The 22,388-nt window shown below is 39.1% G+C and overlaps 1 protein-coding gene across 4 annotated transcripts in view; it reads left to right on the top strand.

Moving 5' to 3' along the window:
* Nucleotides 1-534: 534 nt before the first annotated feature.
* MFSD14A (major facilitator superfamily domain containing 14A) overlaps nucleotides 535-22,388 on the top strand; it is a 41,690-nt gene continuing 19,836 nt past the window's right edge. The window contains exons 1-2 of one of the 4 annotated variants that reach the window (XM_074188253.1): nucleotides 535-614; nucleotides 18,856-18,951. Coding sequence is in view for 2 of the 4 variants with exons in the window: in XM_074188251.1 (XP_074044352.1) it covers nucleotides 12,439-12,522; nucleotides 18,856-18,951 (180 nt within the window). In the remaining 2 variants the exon portion in view is untranslated. Of the gene's footprint in view, nucleotides 615-12,301; nucleotides 12,523-12,956; nucleotides 13,331-18,855; nucleotides 18,952-22,388 lie in introns of those variants that run through there. The other 3 variants (XM_074188251.1, XM_074188250.1, XM_074188252.1) reach the window with 3 other exon arrangements.

A 22,388-nucleotide genomic window follows, 5' to 3' on the forward strand; every position in this document is an offset into this window, starting at 1 on the left:
AACTTAGATATTCTATTTTAAGTAAAAATAGATTGAGATTTTTAAAATTTTCTCAATTATTGTCCTTTGGAGTTTTTTCTTTAGTATATGCTGCAGGGACCATTGCTCTGGATGCTTGAATCCTAAGGAAACTGGAAACTTGTAAGATTTCCAGAACCACCTTCAAGGTGCTATACCCAAACAAGCTAAGATTGTTCTATTCTGGCTAGACAACCACATGCTGGGTATTGTAGATATGGCTTAGACTTATTAGTCACTGCATTAATTCCCGGGATTCTGAAATTTTAGAACTCTCAGGCATTCCATGAAGTTCAGGGTTCATCCTAAATGATTACTGTCCACTTCACCCATACTCCAACTTTCACAGATAAACATGATCAATGATGACTATATCCTCATCTAAGTCTTCAATAAGATTGCTAAATCTAACTGCAGAACTCGTAACAACTCTTAGCAGCAGTTCTTGGTTATTCACTCATTTCTAAATCTGTTAATTCATCTCAGATCTTTCCATTTTATCCACAAGGTTTTCATGAAAGATTGCCAAAACCTTTGCAGAAATCCAGATTCACCTTCTCTACAGCATTTACCTGATCTAGGAGGCTTTTGACAAGGTTAGTCTGATATTTTATGTTCTTGATGTAGCACTTGTGTTTCTTTGTCATCACTGCTCCCTGTTCTAAGTGTTCAAACTCTTCTTTTAATAATGCTTTTTGTAACAGGTTTGTTTTGAGGGGAAGATATTTTGATTTGCAATCATAGGACTCAGAATAAAGGTGGATAGTATGTTGCTCTTATCAGTCTACAATTGTAGTATTATATTCGATTACCCACATTTTGGAAAGGACATTGACAAACTGGAAGGTGTTCAGAGAAGTGCAACAAAGACAATATGCAGTTCCTAACACAAAAATATATGTGTGGGTCATAACTAGACTTGAAGGAAAGGAGACTTGACAACTACCTGGAACGAATTCTGTCCTCATAGGGGATTGAAGCTGGCAAAAAATTATCCAATGTGAGAGGATACTAAGAAAACTTTGAGATCTAGTTCCTAGGAACAAACCCATTATGAAAAAGGAAAATGTCAAAGAGCACAATATAAATAGACAAGCCAAGAATTGTCAAAAGATGTTAGAGGGAAGAAAATTCAGTCAAAAACCAAGAACACTTGCAGAAAAATCAACTGATAAGGTATTAGAACAAAAAGAAAGATAACTACCAAGATATCTAAACAACTGAAAATATCACTACATAAATATTGCAAGACAAAAGAATTAAACCATTATTTGATGACACAGAGGTCCCTGTGAATTCCCAAGAGAGCATACAACAATAGCAGGATATTTTGCTATTAAAAGATAAAATGTTATTATATTATACATATTTTTATGCATTTTTGAGATTCTAAACTTTTTCTGCCATCTGCTGGCCTTCACATATTGCCTGTGACTTATAAAAAATTCCCATTTAATTTCTTATGCAGACTTGCAGTACATCAGAACTACAATGAAAAAGTTGTGATGTGGAGAGTATTGATGGTAATTGATTTCCTTCATGTCACTCCCCACACCAGTCCAACCTCTCCATCACTGCTATATTGGTTTTCTTAAAGGACAGGTCTATCTATAAATATCAATAAAATTCAGTACTTCTACTAACTTTAGTATCAAATATAAACTATATTTTGATATCTAGTATTCTACAACACAACAACTTTATATTCCCCTTCACATCTTAGAAAAAGAGTTTTGCCTTGCCCTGCCTTTGAATAGCTTGACTGGAAGGCCCTCCTGCATCCTCTTCAGCTTTTTTAAATTGTGGGCTTCCTTCAAGATTCACTTTCTTCAGGATGCCTTCCCTTCTTTGGTTTCCTAGTACTGTCTGTATCTTTTTGATTACTCTATGATGCCATTTCCTGCATTAGATTGTAGGCTTCCTGAGGTCTAGGATGGCCTTCCTTTTCCTTTGTATCCCCAGAACTAACAAGAGTGCAAGGTGATAAGCATCTATTAGGCAAGAAATACTTATTAGTTTCTGCTTGCCAGGGACTGTGCTAAGTCTTGGTAATAGCAATTCAAGTAAAGAGACCAACCCTGTCCTTAAGGAATTGTCAGTGCCTCACAGAAAAAAAGGAGTAGAAAGCAGTGGGGGTCAGAGGGAGAGAAGGGAGAGGTATTTATTGCAGTAGAACTTGTGATGTGGTCCAAAAAGTAAAAAGTTCAGTGAAGGGGTGAATGAGTGAGGGCTCCAGCAGGAACTCACAAGTAGGGAAATAGGGCTGGTTTAGCAGAGGCAGAGGCCTGGGGGGCTAATGGATATTCTAGGGTGGAACTCCAATGGAGTTAATGGTGTTGATGTCCCAAATCAGAAGTATGACAACAGTAAGCATTGGCTCACCAGATTATTAAGATAGATTAAATGTTTATTGATTAATCTGCTATGAACTTTATATATGATCTTGATAAGTCATTTAATTTCCCTAGGTCATAATACATAGAGAAATGATTCAGTCAATAAGTATTTATTAGATGGTACAGTGGATAGAGAGCCAGGACTCAGGAAAACTCATCTTTCTAGCCTCAGACATTCAGAGTTGTGTGACCATTGGCAAATCATTTAACCACTTGTCTCTGGCTTCTCATCTTTAAAATCAGCTGGAGGAGTGGCTAGGTGATGCAGTGGACAGAGCACCGGTCCTGGAGTCAGGAGTACCTGAGTTCAAATCTGGCCTCAGACACTTAATAATTACCTAGCTGTGTGGCCTTGGGCAAGCCACTTAACCCCATTTGTCTTGCAAAAAAAAAAAACAAGCTAAAAAATAAAATCAGCTGGAGAAGGAAAATAGCAACCCACTCCAGTATCTGCCAACAAAACTCCAAATAGGGTCACAAAGAGTCAGATACAACAATAACAAAAAGGTGTCTACTTTGGGCCAGATAGACCAAGGATACAAGTTCAATAATAATTAAAATGAGCTTATATCCAAATGGGAGAGAGAAATACAGATAACAAAACATACACAGTGAATATAAAGTATATACACACAGAATAGTTAACTGCAAGTTTTATAAGTAGAAGTAGAGCCCTACTAGGGAAGGTAGGGCAGTAACAATTGGGAATATAGGAAAAGCAACCCGCCTGTAGGTTTGCTAAATGCTTTAGTAAAAAGGAAGCCAAGCTACAGCAGAACTCTCACTAAAATGGCAAATCAGAATATATTGTCTATTGTTTAAAAGTAAGATTGGACTACCCTGATGTAGAATATGGTGCTCTCCAGTTAGACTGTTTCGAAGCAAGATTGGGACTCTTTGAAGTGGAAGTGAGAAGACTGTGCAACCTACACGTGAGGGATGACCTGGGCAAAAAACAGATTGGAATGTCATAGGCAAGGGAAGAGTGGCTGGATGGATTGCAGTGTGAAAGAAAGCAACATATCCTGAAGTTGGAAAGGAAGGTTAAAGTCAGGTTGTACAGGGCTTTAAAAACAAAACAGGAATTTCTGTTGAATGGGAGGGTCACATGTTAAGATCTATATTTAGGGGAAATTACTTTGACATGAATATGAGGATGAACAAGAGTTGAGACTTGAGGCAGAGAAATTAGGTAGTTATTTTAATAGTCTAGCTGAGAGATAAAGAAGGCCTATGCTAGGATAGTAGCTATATGAATAGAAAGATAGATGGTGTGATAAATTTAAGATTTGGTAAGTGTCTTGCTATATGAGATGAGAATGAAGAACTGGGAATAACAGGGTGACTTATGGAGAAATCTTTGACAGAAATAAGTAAATCACAAAGAATTATAGGTTTGTGAGAGAGATAAGAAGTTCTATTTTAGATGTGTTGAGTTTAAAATATCTACAGTTTCTCTAGTTGGAAATGTTCAGTAGGAAGTTGGTAATGTGTTACTGGAACTGGATAGAGTCAAAAGTCATCTGCTTATTATGATGTCTGAACTAGAACTTAGATCTCCTTTTTACTAACTTTACTAGCATGAGTCCTCAAAAAAATAGAACTTATGTTCATTTTTGAATTGTGAATATGTATTTAGATGATCAAATATTATGTGAAAAAAGATTTTAATACCATGTTGTTGTTTAACAGTTAAATTTGAATTTGTGTGATATAAGTGGACCAGACTAGAAATAGATAGTAAGGTGGCATTGGGAACAGAGCGCCAGGTCTGTAGTCAGGAGGGCACGAATTGAAACCCAACCTCAGACACTTAGTAGCTGTGTGACCCTGGACAAGTTGAACATCTTCATTCCCTCCTCTGTACAATAGGAATAAAAGCACCTTCCTTCCAAGGTGGTTGTAAGACCACTTATACATCTTATAAAGGGATAGGGACAATGATAGGAGCCTCTTTATCACTCTATTTAGACGTAAATTGATCTGTAACATCATTGTGGGTCCTTTAACTAGTTGTCATGTTTGTGACTGTCTAGTCCTTCTGATTTCTGTGTGCATTGTCATGTGCTTGTGAATCGCCCATTCAAGAGTCTTTTCTCTTCTTTAGATCTTGTTACTTGCAGTGGGTGCTAGTGCAATACTTAAGATGTTCATCTGTAATTCCTTGCTCTTTCTTTCTACATGATTAATTCACCCAATTTTCTGATCATACATATGAATAGTATCTATTTTATCACTTCATAGATGCCCAGGTCATCCCTCATAGTCTTGCTTAAGCAAGAGGCCTTGGGTTTGAATCTTGGATCTTTTACTTAGTTTTAGCTTTGTGTGATTTTTTTTCTCTCTCTAGGTCTCAGTTTCCTTATATGTAAAATGAGTTGAACTAATGACCTTTGAGATCCTTTTCAGTTCTAAGTCATTGATATTGTGATTCATTTTTTATGTCTGAATCTTTTAAAATCAGTAGCTTTTTATCAGTCCCAAAACTTTGATAGTTTAAAATTACACCATGACTTTTGGCAATATATGCACATGAACACAAGAAAAAGGAAAGTAAAGGTGACTATCCTCAAGAGATTATAAATAATTGTACATTATCTGTTCTTTACCAGATGTTAAAACCAACAGAAAAGACATCCACAATGGCATTAATTCATAACCACACTGTTTGTTTTTATGACTTTTTTTTTTAAGATTTTTGCAGGGAAATGGGGTTAAGTGGCTTGCCCAAGGTCACACAGCTAGGTAATTATTAAGTATCTTGAGGCCAGATTTGAACTTAGGTACTCCTGACTCCAGGATGCTCTATTCACTGTGCTACCTAGCTGCCCCTATGACTTGTTTTTTAACTTTTGATTTTTTTTTTGCTGCTATTGTTGCCTTTAATTTGTTGTCATCATAAGTGACATTTAAAAGAAATTGTTTATCCAACAAAGACAAAAGTTACTTTTATGAGTGCACTTGGAGGGCATAGGATTCTTGTCATTAAACTAGCTAATATAAATCACAAAGAGACAATGTGGAATGGTGGAAAGAATCCTGAAACTTCTGCTAGAATGCTTGAATTTCAATTTTGGCTCTGCTTCTCACTACCTTTTGGTTGGTTAAATTATTTAGTCTTTCTGGCCATAGTTTCTTAATCTGTAAAATAAGGATTTTGAAACCTATTCTAGTTCTAAATATTATTCTGGCATACATAAATTTAACTTCTTCAAGCTACTAGTTCTAGATTAACATTTAGTTTTTCCATAGGAATATGAAAAATAATTTCTTATTTAAAATAGCTTTTTAATTTTTGTTGTAAAGCAATTTAATATTAACATTCACCATCTGAACTGGTTTTAGTCAAAATATTTATAAAGGATTCACTGAAAAAATATAAGAAAAGGTATTTGATTTTCACGTGATCAAAAAAATTGACTAAGATTTAAGTAATATCCTATACTGCTTACATATATTATATAGTTGTATTCTGTCCTCTAAAAAGGACTTGCATTAACAAAGGTAATTCCATGTTTTGGCAAAAAAATTTATAGAAACAGTAATTTGGTCAGATTATAATTTACTCTTATAATAGTTCTACATAGGAAGTCATTCTTTTAACAATCATTTTACGGTACAATGAATGAATTTGATTTTGTATTGTTTGGTTGTAGGTGGGAGAGGAGAACCCAGGGGAGCTTTGAGCCCTGTAGTTTTTCAATCACAGAATCTCAAAATCTCAGAATTGTAATGAACTTCAGAGGATACCTAACTAACCCAAATACAAATTCTGAAGAGGAATACATTATATAGTAATCTTGGCAAAAGCATCAACTAATCTTAACTTGAAAACCTCCAGGGGTAGGGAATTCATGATTTCCTAAAGCAGGCCATTGAAGTTTTGGGAAAGCTTTAATTGATATAAGTTTTCTTACAAGGTTCCCCCTTAAAGGATTTTTTTTTCAAGTAGAGGCTGAATTACTTAGTGATGATGTTGAATCCAGAATTCTTGTTCAGGTATAGATTGGACTAGGTGGCTTTAGAAGTGCCTTACTATTCTCTCATTTGTTAGTGCTTCCAATTATAAAAGAAAATGCTTGATAATGTAACTGAAAAATAACTTCGTCTCTTTGCATAACAAATATGTAAAATACAGAAAAATTCCACCATGCACTTTTTCAGTTAAGCTTCTATCCATTCTCTGCTGTCTTAACACCTCCTCCTCAGGACAAATAGCTTGTAAAATTGTTTTGGTAGTTTTGTGTTGAACTATAAGGGTTTCACCTTTTCAGCATAGATTTGATCAGATCATTTAAAATCCTTAGTTGAACCCTTTCTGTGAGTTAAATTGTACAAAGGAAATAGTATAAAAAATTAACATCTTGTTTTGAAAATCTCACTCTGGTATATATAAAAACAATTAGATTTTAAACCCTTCTAGTTGGAGGAAATCTTAAAAGTGGGGAACCTTGGGCAGCTAGGTGGCACAGTGGATAGAGCACCAGCCCTGGAGTCAGGAGTATCTGAATTCAAATCCGGCCTCAGACACTTAATAATTGCCTAGCTGTGTGGCTTCGAGCAAGTCACTTAACCCCATTGCCTTAAAATTTTTTTTTAAATTGGGGAACCTTTTTTCTATCGGGGCTATTTGCATATTTATAATATCATTTGAGGGATATAATTGAACATTTAATTAATTCACCCCTAAAAGGCTCCTAGATTTATTGAATTTTGAGATCTGTCTGCAGGACAAGTAGTCACTTACTGGAAAATTTCTATTGGAGGGGATCCTGCCTTCCCATAAAGTAGTTTATACCAATTTGAGATGACTATAATTTTATTTCATCCTGAAATTTGATTCTCTTCATCACCCACTGATTCTAAGTTTAGCCTAATAAGGATCTTTAGAACAAGTTTAATTGTACTTTTCAAATACTTGAAAATAGTTCTCATGTCAACCCTGTTTTCTTTTTTGCAGGCTAAACAACTCCAGTTCCTTTTTAATTGTCAAATGGCATTGTCTACCATCATCCTATTATATTGGGTATATTTCTTAGCTTTGCATCATTTGTAAATTTACTGAGTAATAAATCTGAGTCTTAACCTACATCATTCATAAAAATGTTGAATATAGAGCTAAGGAAAAATTCCTCATGTCATGCCATGAGAGATTTCCCTTCATGTAGGACATGAGTTCATTAATGAATCTTCTTTGGATCTAGTGTTTCATTAGTTCCAAAACTACCCACCTGGAATCTCTTGAACAGTGCAAATTCCCAAGCAGCCATAACTAGGTTAAAATATAATTGGAAAATGTTAACAATAAAAATACAGTAGAATCTGATATTAATTTGTGGTTTTCTAAGGTACTATGTGGCTTCACAAGGATATCTTTTTTTTTTCTTTTTGCAAGACAATAGATTAGTGAAGGGGTGGCTAGGTGGCCCAGTGGATAAAGCACTGGCCTTGGAGTCTGGAGTACCTGGGTTAAAATCCGATCTCAGACACTAATAATTACCTAGCTGTGTGGCCTCGGGCAAGCCACTTAACCCCATTTGCCTTGCAAAAAACTTAAAAAAAAAATTAAGTGACTTTGCCTAAGGACATACAGCTAGTTAATCCACTGTACCCTTTTGCCTATGAATTTTTTTGTTTTAGGTTTTTTTGCAAGGCAAATGGGGCCAAGTGGATTTGAACCCAGGTACTTCTGACTCCAGGGCTGGTGCTTTATCCACTATACCACCTACCTATGAATTTTTAAAGATCACTGCCAGCCACCTCAATACTTTTTTGTTTATCCTGGTAGAGGCTGTAACTTACTATGACATTTATCTTCAATTTCAGTTCTGTAGCCATTTTTACCCTGTCCTTCCTAATCTAATCATCATTCTCATTGTAGAATTGCCTTTTTTCATCATTATTTTATCATACAAGCTGCCTTGTCTCTCTGCTCATTTTTCTCATCACCAACACACTTTTCTTGTCCTCACACAAAATCCTTCCATTATCCTTCACAATTGACCTCATATTATTTTGAGTTTCAGTGCTCTTGTAATTATTCTTTCCTTTTAAAAAATTGTATATTCAACTTCAGTTACTTATTATTGCTTCTTCTTCCAATTAGTTCTAAAAATATTTCATTGAATTCCATATCCATCCAGATCAAATCAGTAGCCCTATCATTACCCATAGCATACTTTATATTCCCTGTTTTGTTGGAGGAATCAGGAAGACTCAAAGTCATATAAAGCATTTTCTGTATTCTAACAAATGAGACTAGAATAGAAATAGCATTCATATGCCTAGAAGAGAAAAATATCCCATCAGTATCATTTTTTTTATTTCAAAAAATTTTTAGTTCTAAATTCTCTCTACCATACCTCTCCTACCCACTGAGAAGGCAGGATAAAAGATATCCATTATACATATGAATTCACGCAAAATATATTTCTACATTAACTACATTGTGAATAAAAAGTGAAAATGTGCTTCAAGTTTTATTCAGAATTCATCAGTTCTCTCTTTTGAGATAGAATTTTTTTATTATGATTGAGTTCTTTGGGAACTATAATGGATCATCACATTGATCTGAGTAGTTAAATCTTTCAGAGTTGATTGCTGTTACCATCTTGTTACTGTGTAGAATATTTTCCTAGGTCTGATCATTTCACTTTGCACTGGTTCATATAAATCTTCCCAAGTTTTTCTGAAACAATCCTGCTTTGTCATTTCTTATAGGATAATAGTATTCCATCATAATCATATGCCACCACTGTTCAGACATTCCCTAGTTGGTAGGCATCCCCACAGTTCTTAGCCAACACAAAAAGAATCGCTATTCATTGGGAAATGAACATCAACATCATCATCATCATCATCATCATCATCATCACAATATACAATAACAATTAACATTTATATAGAACTTTAAGGTTTGTAAAATTCTTTACAAACATTTCAAAGTTTACAATAACCCTAGAAAACAAACGCTATGAGAGAATTGAGATAGATAGTTAAGGGACTTAATCTAGGGTCACATAACTAATAAATATTTGAGTAAAGATTTGAATTCAGGTCTTTCTGACTCCAGGTCCAACACTGTATCGACTGTGCCACTTCACTGCCTCTACTAGCATGTTTCATCATTGGTCCTTTGGAATCATGGCTCTTCATTGCATTGATGAAAGTTACTAAGACTTTTCAAAGTTGTTCATCTTTACAGCATTAATGTAGGTATATAAATTGTTCTCTTGGTTTTGCTCACTTCATTTTGTATCATCAGTGCATATAAGTATTCCATGTTTTTCTGAAATCATTCCTTTTGTTGTTCTTGTAACACTGTCACAAATTTTTTCAGCTATCCCCCATTTGATGGGCACTTCCTCCATGTCCAGTTCTTTGACATCATACCTTTTTCCGGGACCCTGCACAAATTTGGGGCCCATTATGCTGAATTTGTTACTTCATGCCTGGTGTATAGCCTCCTACTGTGCTGAAATGCTCCAAGCTGCTATACCATCTCAATGTCCTGAGGCCTCTCAGTCTTCCTATGTGACTTGGATTGGAAAAATGCCTCTCATTTTTTTTCTTGGATTTCCCAATAAAACCTGATCTTATTTTCTATAGCTGTTTGAAGAAGTTGTGAAGTAGAATTTGTCTATTTCTTCCTCCTCCACTATCTTGTGTCTATACTCTCCAAATCAGGTAACTTTAGGTATCTCTGTCCAAATCACTATTTCTTAGAGAATATTAATTACAGTAAATAATTGCCAAAATGGAGGCTGAAAAAGACAAGAAAATATCAGCAAAATTTTAATAGTCTTGGAAGAGATACATAATAACTAAAGGCTATCCTATTTAGAGTATAAGCATTTTAGAAAAAACATGTTGAAGGACAGAAGTTTGCAAGTACTTTTCTTTTTTCCAATCAATGTAAAGTGGTTATTACCCCTGAAGCTAGATCATACTACAAAGCATTTCTAAACTGGAATAAGAATAACAAATAGATTCATAAAGGAACAGATCTACTGAACTTTATTTTAGAGTGAATTCTTTTCCCTCTTTTGGTTACAAAAATTGTATTTGCATATTAACTGAGATTTCAGCAAAGCACTTGACAAACTTTCTTATGCTCATCAACAAAATGGAATAATAGCAAGAATAACAGAACTCAAATAGGCCAATACAACTTAGTGGGTCTTTAATGGAGTTCCTCAGTGTCATGTGGGTGGACCTCTGCTTTTTCATATTTTACCACTGTTTGGATTATAAATAGGTTGCATGCTTATTAAATTTGCGTAAGACACAGTTGGGAAGAGCAGCTAAACTTGGAAGACAATTAGGATCCATGAAAATGATAGACTGGAACATTTGGCAGAATCCATTAAGGTGAGTTCTGATGGGAACATATCAAGTTTAGTACTTGGTTTTAAAAAAAAGAAGGGGTAGTGTAGCTAGAAAGCAATTTTGGGGGGAAAAAAACAAAGCTAAGTGTTTTATGGGATTGCAGCCAAAAAGCTAATTGACTTTTGGTTGTAATATGAGAGGACATCCAGGTTAAAAAAAAATGCTGGTGTCCTCTTCCTGGGTCAGATTACCTAGATAAAGTTGTACTGAAGGCTGAGGATACAAAGAGAACAAAGGATAAGATGTTTTCTCAGACCTCTTTGAGGTTAGATTTGTGCTTTATAATTTTACAGCATTTATTTTGTGGTTCATTCCATTTATATACCAGGAAGCATTTATCAGGTACCTACTCTTGTGTCAGACTGTGAGGGGCAGCATGATATGAGGGCATCAAGAGCCTGTCTCAAGAAAACCTGGATTTAGGGGCAGCTAGTGGAGAAACGGATAGAGCACTGGCCCTGGAGTCAGGAGGACCTGAGTTCAAATCTGGCCTCAGATACTTAGTAATTAATTACCTAGCTGTGTGGCCTTGGGCAAGCCACTTAACCCTGTTTGCCTTGCAAAAACTTAAAAGAAAACCTGGATTCAAGTCCTCTCTGGCACAGAATAATCCACTGAAGAGTGGAGTGTCATTGCATGATCTTCCCAGGCTGAGGCACAGTCACCTGCAAAGCTGAGATGCAAGGAAGTATGGATCGATTCTCTGCTTCTTGTGCTAATTTTGACCTAACAATAATAATGCTTGTCATTTATTTTTGAAGAAGACCATGACATCAGGGGGGTGATAGCATGACAAGCATGTGAATTAGGAATCAATAGCAAGAAAACCCAGGTGCTCCATCAGCCAGCACCACCCCATCCGTGTGGGACCATCAGTTCCGGTAAATGGAGGTTTTGAATACCGGGCCAAGTTCACCTGCCTTGGCAGCCAGTGCCCTTTCCCGGGTGGTACACGCAGACAGCGAGGTGGACACTTGGATCGCCAGGGCTAGCTCAGTATTTGGGAAGCCCCAAAGGAAGGCCTGGAAGAGGAGGTCCCCCGAGCCGTGCCGGAAACTGAACTGTTGCCTTTTAAACTGGCTTAGGAAGTCTTCCCAAGATGGCCTGGCAGGAGATGCCGGAGGCCCGTGGAGCCCAGCCGGCCCGGGATGCCAGGCACAAGCTGACCTCGAAGACTGCTGGAGGACTGGCACGGGCCGGGCACCCGAGGTCTCTGGGCAGCTTTGGGGCCGCCCGGCCCGGGTCACGCGCCCGCCGTGCCCAGCTGCCCCGCGGCGCGGGCATGGCATCCGGGACGGACCGGAGCTGGCACCGGCACTAGCCCAGAGGCAGAAGCGCCGTGAAGGCCCAGTTCTGGCGCGTTCCGGAGGGAACTGAGGCTGCGCGGGCCGCGGAGCTCCGCCTCCGCGCTGAACCGAGGAAGAGGGCGGGGTCACGTGGCCCGGAGGGGCCGGCCCGCCATCGCCCCACGTGACGCGCGGCGCGGGGCGGGGCCGGAGGCGGGCTGGGCTCCCAAGATGGCGGCGGCGGCGGCCTGAGTCTGGGCCGGACTGCGGGGCGCGGGCTGCGGGCCGGGCGCTCGGCGCTGGGGCCGGCCGGAGGGGCTTCCGCGGGCGCGGGACTCGAGAATGGTACAATGACTCAGGGGAAGAAGAAGAAGCGCGGCGCCAACCGGAGCGTCCTGCTGGCCAAGAAGATCATCATCAAGGACGGGGGCTCGGTAGGTGCCGCCTGCGGCCGCCCCGCGGCTCCCGACGCCGCGCCCGGCGCCTCCCCCCGGGCCCGCAGGGCGGCCGGGCCGGGCGCGCCGAGCCGCCATATGCTGCGCTCCGAGCGGACGCGGCGGGGAGCCGGGCCCCGCCCCCGGCGCCGCTCCCGGGCGCCCGGACCGCCGCGGCCCGGGGAGGCGGCCCAGGTGCGGGGCCGCCGCGTCACAGTGGGCTTTGTTCGGGGCGGCCGGGCCGCGCGTGGGGGTGGGGGCCGCGGGGCGCCCGCCCGGCGAGCCGGGCCCCCAAACGGGCGATCCCCGCGCGCCCGACGTGCGCCCCGAAAAGGGAGCGGCGGCGGGAGGGGAGTCGGCGCCCCCGTGTGTGGGACCGGAGGGTGCTGGCCCGCCCGGTACCCAGCGCTGCCACCCAAGGGGGAAAGGTAACGTTCTCATGTCTAAACATTATCACGCCGCCCATTCTGCTAAGTTGGGAACATCTCTTTCCTAAGAACCTCTTCAGAGTGTGTGGCGCTTTCTCACAAACCCGTGGGATAGGTTTCCTGCCCATATGGCAGATGCTAGTGACCGCTGCCCGCCCTGGCACTTGGCAAGAGCCCAGCCCCACCGCTCAGCTCCCGAGCGGACTTCTGTCCATTCCAAGTGGCATCAGCTTCAAGGCCGAATTCCCCACCCACGAAATAAAACCTCTAAAATTTGTTTGACTGGACACGTTTGATGGGGAGAGATATTTGAAATTGGGTCCACATTTTTTGTTCCGCTGCACTGATTAAATTGAGTGAAACAAATCAAGACTGTTTTTGTAAGTATACTTTGGGTGTAGTTATATTTCAGGTAAAAAATGATTCACTTTATCAGAAAAATGGTCGCTTTCGGATTGTATTGTCTCGGTGCTATCCTGAACTTATGATGTCTATGTTTCCCCACAATTTTACCCCTTTTCTGAACTATCTTATTTCTTTTGGGAGTCCTATCATTCTGCTGTTTATCCCAGTCCACAGGCTTAGGGTCATCCATGACTTCTCATTCTCTCAGGTCACATTTCTAGTCCTACGCCAAGTTTTGGTTTTCCTACCACAGGGGATCTTGACTGAGTTCAGTTTTCTGTTCTTTATAACTCAACAGTGTTATTCCTCATGGACAAACCATTTGGTACAGCTACTCAGTCAATAAACATCTATCAAGTGTTTACTTTGTGCCAGGTTAAGCATTGGGAGGTATACAAAAAGAGGCAAAAAATAGCCCCTCCCCACTAGGAGTTTGGAAGACAGTGAAGGAGGAGACAATAAACAGATATGTACAAAATATCTATTATATGTATTATAAATGGAAAATAATTAAAGAGGATGGCAAGAGAATTAAAATTCTGATTAATCACAAAAGATTCTTCTTATCATCCTGAAGATGATAGGATTTTAGTTGGTAATGACAAGGAATACCAGTAGGCAAAGATGAGGGAGAGTATTCCAGGCATAGTGGGTAGCACCAGGAATCTCCCTGAGCCAGAGATGGGAGTTTTGTTCATGGAATAACAAGAAGGCCCGTGTCATTGAATGGAAAATTACCTGACAGAGTAAGGTGTAGAAAGATTTGAAAGGTCAGAGAGGACTAAGTTAGGAAGGGTTTTAAACTCCAAACAGGATTTTGTATTTAATCCCTGGAGGTGATAGAGAGCCACTACAGGATATTGATTATAGGAATAGTGTGGCCTTGTACCTTAGGAAAATCACTTCAGTGGCTGAATGGAAGATGATTGGAGTGGGGAAGAGAACTGAGGCAAGAATACCCACTAGCAAGATATTGCAATAGTGCAGGGGTAGGAGATGAAAGTCCGTCCAAAATTGATGGCAATTTCAGAGAAGTGATGGGGGCCATATCCAAAAGATGTTGCAAAAGTGAAAAGATTGAATATGGCGATATAAAAGGTAATGAGTTGAAAATGACACCAAGGTTGCAAGCCTGAGGGACTGGGAGGATGGTTTTGTGCTCTATTGTATTGGGGAATTAGGAATGGGGAGGGTTTGGAAGTATGGATATGATCCATTTGAGGATGTTGAATTTAAGATGCTTACTGGATCTCCCAGTTAGTGATGTCTGGAAGATGAGTAGAGAGTTGAGATTGTAGCTCAGCAGTCAGTTTGTGTTGAGATAGGCAGATTTGGAAATCAGATAGATTTGGAAATCCTCATCGTAGAAGTGTGGCTATGGTCATTAAATTCTTGAAACACATAAGATCAAGTAAAGTAATTTAGAGGGAAAAGAGAGGAGGTGGGATATCTAAATTAGAGGGCATGATTTGGATGAGAATCCAGCAAAGAGATCCCAAAAAGGAGCAGATGAATAGGTAGGAAGCCCTCAAGGAGAGAGTGGAAATTGAAATAATCCTAATATGAGTTAATGAGGTCCTGCACCAGAGTGGTGGCAGTGTCAGAGGAGAGAAACGCACATGCATATACAAGAGATTTAACAAAGAGAAATCAAGGGGACCTTGGCACATGGATAGAGTAATAGGGAAATTTGATATTTGAAACTGAGTATCCGAAAATTCAAGATGTGGTCCCTTGCCTCAAAACCTCCAATTGGAGGGAGGAGCTCAGAACAGGACAGATATGAATTAGAAGATGATAGAGGTAGGTAAGGATCAGGAAAAAAAGTACATAGTACAGAAAGATAATTCATAGTACGAGATAGGGATTGGGGCGAAAACTGGGGGAAACAATAGCAGGAGAACCTTAGTGTGATAAATACCAGAATAATAGATAGCTTCTGACACTGTCAGCTTTTGCTTTGAATTTAGGGTGGTTGTGGCAAGTTTCAGTCTAGGGCCCACTCTCTGACCTTGGCAACCTTTTAATAATGGAAATAAAAGGAGACAGGGTTTCCTGGGCAAAGGTTTATATATATGTAGTACAACTTCAGCTGTAGCAACATGTAGCATTAATCCTCTTCCCACATTTTGTAGCTCATTGACCTTTTTGTCTCTACATAGATGAAAATCCATTCCTCATCATCTTTATATTAGCTGTTCCCCATTTGTAGAATGTTTTCTCACCTCCTCTAGTCTCTGAATTCTTATTTCCTTCAAAACTCTACTGAAGCCTTTCCTAATCCCTTTAACCCACCCCACCCTCATCCCAGTTTCCTTGTAATTATTTTGTACACATTTGCAAATACTTAACTACAGGTTGTCACCTCCACTAGAATTCCTTTAGAGCAGAGACTTTTATTTTTGTCCTTTATCCCCAGCATCCAGCACAATGCCTGGTAACCTGCTCTTGTTGTCCTTTGTTCTTGAAGAGGACCATGATGTCAGGGAGGTGATGCCATGACAAGCACATGCATTGGATTTAAATGAGGCATGACTGTCCTAACACTTTCTCCTCCACAGTTTTTTGGGTCCTGTGGTCAGATTTGGATCAGGACAAGTGGAGATGGCCCTGAATACTATGGGAGAGCTTGGCCTATTAAGGTCATTAACAGATCTCAGTTTGACTGAGGATGGCCTTTTTACCTAATCAAAAAAAATAAATAAATACTGGACTGGAAAGATCTTTTAGGGCTTCTGGCCAAAACTAAGATAATTGCTGACCCAGCGTGGAACTTGGCCTGTGACCTATTATTGGCCTATCAAAGCCTAGCAACCTACTAGTAAGAACTTAAAATGTTTATTGATTGAATGAGAGTCATAGAAAGGCATATAAATAGGTTTTTTATGTTTACTTGTTTGCCTTTTTTTCTCCTGGGAACTCTTGGGAAAATATGAGAAATGTAGAGTATTATCTTATGCTAATAATAAAATGTAATAATCTTGATACTTTGTCAAGCTTACTAAAATGTTACTTTCAGATTGTAAACCCTACTAATTAAGGAGAAAATAATTCATATGTTTTATTTATATATAAGAAATGTATTACTACTGCATTTAAGCAAGTCCTGCAGTTCAAATCAGTAGTAGTTGATTGGATCCATTATGACCAAATATAAGTCACAGTGGACTTTTTTTAAAGTATATATATCCAAAATTCATTTGTAATATGTTTGCATACACTAAATAGCAGATTAAAGACTTCAATTATATTTTTAAAACTTTTGAAAAATTTTACCTAAATTAACATAATCTAAATTAGTGATACCTGAAGGTTAGTGATATATGAAAGGGCCATTAGAATCTGTTTTGCTTTAAGGCTGCAGGCTGCTTCTTGGTCTGAGGTTCATGAACTTTATTTTATTTTATTTATTATTATTATTTTTTTTTTTTTAGGTTTTTGCAAGGCAAATGAGGTTAAGTGGCTTGCCCAGGACCACACAGCTAGGTAATTATTAAGTGTCTGAGGCCAGATTTGAACTCAGGTACTCCTGGCTCATGCTCTATCCACTGTGGCACCTAGCTGCCCCGTTCATGAACTTTAAAAAAAAAATTTTGATAATTACACTTTGATATAATTGGTTTCCTTTACATTGCTGTTTATTTTCTTCATTTAAAAACATTATTCTGCAAAGGGGTCCATAGGCTGCACCAGATTGCCAAAGGGTGGTCCATGACACAAAATAGCTTTGAGAGACTATATTACTTTGGCCCAATTTCTTGCTTTTTCTTTTTTGTTTTCTTACAAATTTGTTGTTACAGCGAGACCCTTGTTCCTCATACTTTGTGGAAGAACTTTTAAAGTATGGGTGTCTTTGGCTTTTTGTTTTGGTCTTTGCATCCATGGCATTTTAGATTAAGTGGAGAACATTGTACTAAGTGTTGGGGATCCCCCCAAAAAAACAAATCAATCCCAAACTGTGCCTGTTCTCAAGGCAAGAGAGAACATTCAGACCATTGGCACAGGTTAAAATTGGAGGGAACTTCAAGCAAAGATCCTCAGTGTGAGGAGAGCTGGAAAAATCTCATTGTTGTAAAAGGTAGTCAGGGCAGGAGATAGAAATGAGAATGTTCCAGGTGTGGAGATTGGCCAGCGAAAAGACCTGGGGTCTCTTGGAGATCCACATTTAGCACAAGCTAGCACTTAGTAGAAGCTTAAATGCTCTTTGGTTGATTGATCAAGTCTTGTGGGAAGGGACTACTGGGGTATAAAAGGATGGGGGGGAATCTCTGGAATTTATTGAATGAGAAAGGGAGAGGAGAGAGAGAGAGAGATCAATTTGACAGCTGACTAGAGTGAGGAGAGAAATGAAAGAGCAGCCTGCAGGCTAATGCTGTGGTCCAAGCATGAGCTGATTAGGGCCAGCTCCAGAGTACTTAACAGTGTCAGAGGAGATAATGAGCCATATGAGAGATGGTAGACCAACTGACTGGAACATCTTGCCATATTATAGGTCCTTAATATGATGGTTAAATTGATGGTGGGCATAATAAGGTCAATACTCCCTTGCCCTTCTGTAGGACTTTACTTTTCTTTAAAGAGGTCTTCATTATTATATTAGACCCATTCCTTAAGAGCAAATGAATAGGTTTTAACCTTAGTCATCTGGAACTATCATTAGTCATTTTTAATCTGAATGTGTTGTCTTTTAAGTGTTTTTTTATTTGCATTAGGGTTGTCATTGTTGTATATTGTTCCTTTGGTTGTGCCTTCTTTACTCTGCAGCATCAATTCATATAAGCTGTCACTTGTTCTTTGGGTTCTTTATACTCTTTGGTTCTTACAGGGCAATCCTGTTTTATTATTAAATAATTTTTAAAAATATAGTTTTGCTATGAAATGTGATTCTGAAATTAGGAGTTTAATATGAAGAGTGACTTGAATCATAGTGATAAAGAGTATAAAGGAGATTTTTGCATTGAGTAGGAATTTATATTAGGTTGGGGTTTTGGGGGGCTTTTATTTTGGTTTTTGCAAGGCAGTGGGGTTAAGGGACTTGCTGAGGGTCACATAACTAGGTAATTGTGTCTGAGGCAGGATTTGAACTCGGGTCCTCCTGACTCCAGGTCCAATGCTGTATCCACTGTACCACCTAGCTGCCCTATATTAGATTTCCAAGGTAATTTATATTTTACTGTTTCCTCTAAATGTACTAATTGGAGACCATTTTAAAAAGTTACAGATGAATCTGATGCTTAAAAACACAAAGTTGAAGAAGTTCAACTAACTTGTCTATCGATCAGAAATCCGTCAAAAAGAGCATTCATCAACTGAAAAAACTTTGTCAGGTTGTTGCCTGCTTCATTTTTGAGCCTTCCTTTTTCATTTTAATGGCCCTTTCTAAATATATTACTTGCAAATATTTTAGAGAAATGTTTATATGCTACAGAAAATTTGATAATGATCTTGGAAGGAACTAACTGGTGTTTTTTGTGCTTTGTTTTTTTTGTCTTTCTCAAAGCCTCAAGGAATAGGTTCACCTAGTGTTTATCATGCGGTTATAGTTATCTTCTTGGAGTTTTTTGCTTGGGGATTATTGACAGCACCTACCTTAGTGGTAAGTAATTTTTGGTTCAAATTATATTTGTTAATATACCTATCTTCTTTCTCTAAAGACTCAGAAAGTGTTGTCCCTCTTTTCCAAAGTTAATTGTTCTAGTAATGTCCTTGATTCACCTTTCATTTCTTTCAGGCAACTTCTTTCTAGCATCTTCATGCTTTCCCTCTCCATTAGCTCTTTCCTCCCTGCCAAAAGATTTCTCTAGTTTTACTATCCTCTTTTTATAACATTTGGTATTGTTTATTACTCTTTCCGTCTTCTTGAGCTGATCGTGCCTCTATCCAGCATCTCCTTTTATTGCTGTCTTATTCTTTTATTTCCTAGATGTTGACAAAGTCAAAATGCATTCTTTAGTTCTTTGTTATTATATACACTATACTCTCCCTCAGATGTTTTCCAGCAAATTGCCATATCTTCAACTTTGATCTTTGTTTCACATCAGAATCTGAGAGTTGGAAGAGCACCCTCAAAGGTCATCTATTCTAAACTTGCGCCTAAGAAGTCTATTCTACAATATACTTAATAAGTAGCTATCTAGCCTTTGCTTCCAGGTCTTGGGGTTATAAAGATATCCTTTACATTTTATGCTTAAGGAGTTAGCATTCTTATTTAAATGTACAACTTTTCATCACACAGAAAAACACGTAGAATGTTGTAATGAGTTTAGTGCCTGGTTAATGGCTTTCCTCCCCAATTCTTGCCTTCATATTAGATTTTTGCAGATATGTTTGTAATCTTTCAGATACCTCATCTCCCGATTCCTCAGTCTCCTTCATTCCCATAGCTTCTTCCTTCACTCAGCTAGCTACCCAGAGGTGGTCATCATGGTCACCCATGACCATCACATACATATCTTTATTTCTGTATAATGAATTCTGATATTCCTTTACCTGATCATAGTTTTCTGTCATTATATCTTTCCCTCTCCTTTTGTTTTCATTTTACCTTCAAATCCTTCAGTTCTTTCCTAGGCCATCACTGTGCACTGTTTCCATGCTTCTCTTTTCTCTATATTGACTGTGAGGTGATACTATCCTCCCTCCACAATCCAATACCTAACCTAGGTCCTTTGACTTATCAATTCAGAAAATATTTATTAAATATTTCCTTTGTACCAGGTGCTAGTTCTCATCTGAAAATCTTGCCTTATACTTCGTTAACATTTGACAAAGTCTCACTCTTTTCTCATCATCTCATATCACTCAGATAAGTCTTCCTCATTTTTTCTGTCACTTTTATGTCACCTGAAGAAGTAATGCTTTTTTGCTAAAGCTAGCCCCCTCTATGAGTACTTATGATCCCATTTCACCCATTTTCTCTAGCATGTTGCCTCTTGTATCATCCAGAGTTTTTCTATAATCCCCAATCTACTCACTCTATCTGCTGCCAACAATCATGACGATGACCCTGTTTCCCCAGCCTTAAAGAACTCTGATTTTTTTTTTAATCCATTTCCATTAGCTATTTGTCCTGTATTTCATCTCCCATTCTTTTTTTTCTTTTTCTTTTTCTTTTTTTTTTTTTTTAGGTTTTTGCAAGGCAAATGGGGTTAAGTGGCTTCCTCAAGGCTACACAGCTAGGTAATTATTAAGTGTCTGAGACTGGATTTGAACCCAGGTACTCCTGACTCCAAAGCCGGTGCTTTATCCAATACACCACTTAGCCACCCCTCATCTCCCATTCTTAGCTAAACTTCTTGGGAAAACTGGCTACACTGGTGTTTCCATTTTTTTCTCCTCTTAACTTTCTTAAACCATTCAACTAAAACTCCTTATCCAAAGTCACCAGTGATTTCTTAATTGTCACATCTAAAGTCTTTTTCTCAGTCCTTACTTTTTTTGACTTTGAAACTTTTAACAGTTATCTATCTGCCTTCTTTACTGTTGCTCACACATTTCCCTGTTCCTTGCCTTGAATGATCTCTTTCTTCTTTTCCCATAACATAAGACTAAGTTTAAATTCCACCTTTTGAAATAGAATATTTTCTGATTGCCCTTAGCTAATAGTATCTTCTCTCTTGAGATTACTGTCCTCCAACTTCAGGCCAAGATGGTTGCCAGCTCTCATATAAGCATTCCAGTAAAGTCCTAACATTTGCACCAGACTGAAAAATCGGAGGGAAAATAGGGTGAGAGAGAGAAAGCCAAGAGAGTTGAGCGATAGGAAGCAGTGCAGTAGGATTCCCTCCACAAACTCCATGGCAGATTTAGAAACTTCACCAAATCCTGATGGAGAAATTCAGAAAAGTCACACTGAGTCATTGTCCAGCCTACTTCAGCTTCGAGGAACCCACACGGAGCTGTGGACTTGGGAGACGATGTCAGAGCAAGAGCATTCTGTACTGAAACTACTCCAGTCCCCCAAAAGAGCCTGTGTACCCAGACTAGAGGAGTTCCTAGGAAGCCAGAGTAGGACTGTGTAGCCATAACAGTTGCAAACTGGCCTTTTTGTTGTCCAGCCCTAGAGCTGAGTTACAGATCTAGGTTGGCGTAAGAAGGGGACCTTTGTACATCAGTGACTTTCTAAGACATAGAAGCCTTGGTTGATCTGTCAAGAAAGAAGGTTCATAAGCTATCAGCAACAGTGGTATGGTGTAGACCCCAAGCTCAGAATAGGATTTCACTTCCATCATCTAACCCAATCTGCAGAAGAATAACCAAGGTAGGAACCCCAACCCAAAGGGGAGCCTCAGCTCTTCCACTCTGGACCAAAAATTTCCCAGCTGACTGATGGGGTAGAATCCTGCACGGTCTGCTCTGGCACAGATCCAAGTCTAGGTGATGAACATGAAGAACTCAGGTCAGGGGGCAGCAATCAGACTGCCCAGAATCAGACCACTGTGGGAGTACTGAAAGCTTTTAGGTATCCAGCCTGTCAGGGAGATCTTGGAATAACACAGCACTCAGTACCCCAGGAAAGCAACAACAGGACCATCTCAGACCTAAGCAAATAAGAAAAGTACTCTACCATTATGGCTATTTGGCAGGTGCTCAATTGTAAAAGAAAAAAAAATAATTCAAAACATGTTTAACAATACCTTAAAGAAAAACATAACTTGTGCACAAACTCAGTTACAATTCCTGAAAGAGATGAAAGAAGTTTTTTTTTAGTTTTTTGATTTCAGAGATATGATTGTTTTGAGGTTTGTTAATGTTATTCTATTTTTTTTTTCCAGTCACATGCAAAGATAGTTTTCATCATTCATCTTTATTAGCATGCTTTTTGTGTTCTCAGTTGGGTTGGAAGTAGTTGAGGAGAAAGGGTGAAAAGGGAAGTTTGGGATGATTAAAACAAAATGAAATACAGTGAGGACCTATACTAAACTGCACCCCAGCACTACTTAAAAAGCCAACCAGTGCCTTATGGCTAAAGAAACAGGGGCTGCCAGGATAGGGAAACAAGCGTGGAACCTTCCACTGTGACCTGAAACCTGC

This window comes from Macrotis lagotis, chromosome 5, assembly GCF_037893015.1.
Source record: "Macrotis lagotis isolate mMagLag1 chromosome 5, bilby.v1.9.chrom.fasta, whole genome shotgun sequence".
Classification (NCBI taxonomy): Eukaryota; Metazoa; Chordata; class Mammalia; order Peramelemorphia; family Peramelidae; genus Macrotis; species Macrotis lagotis.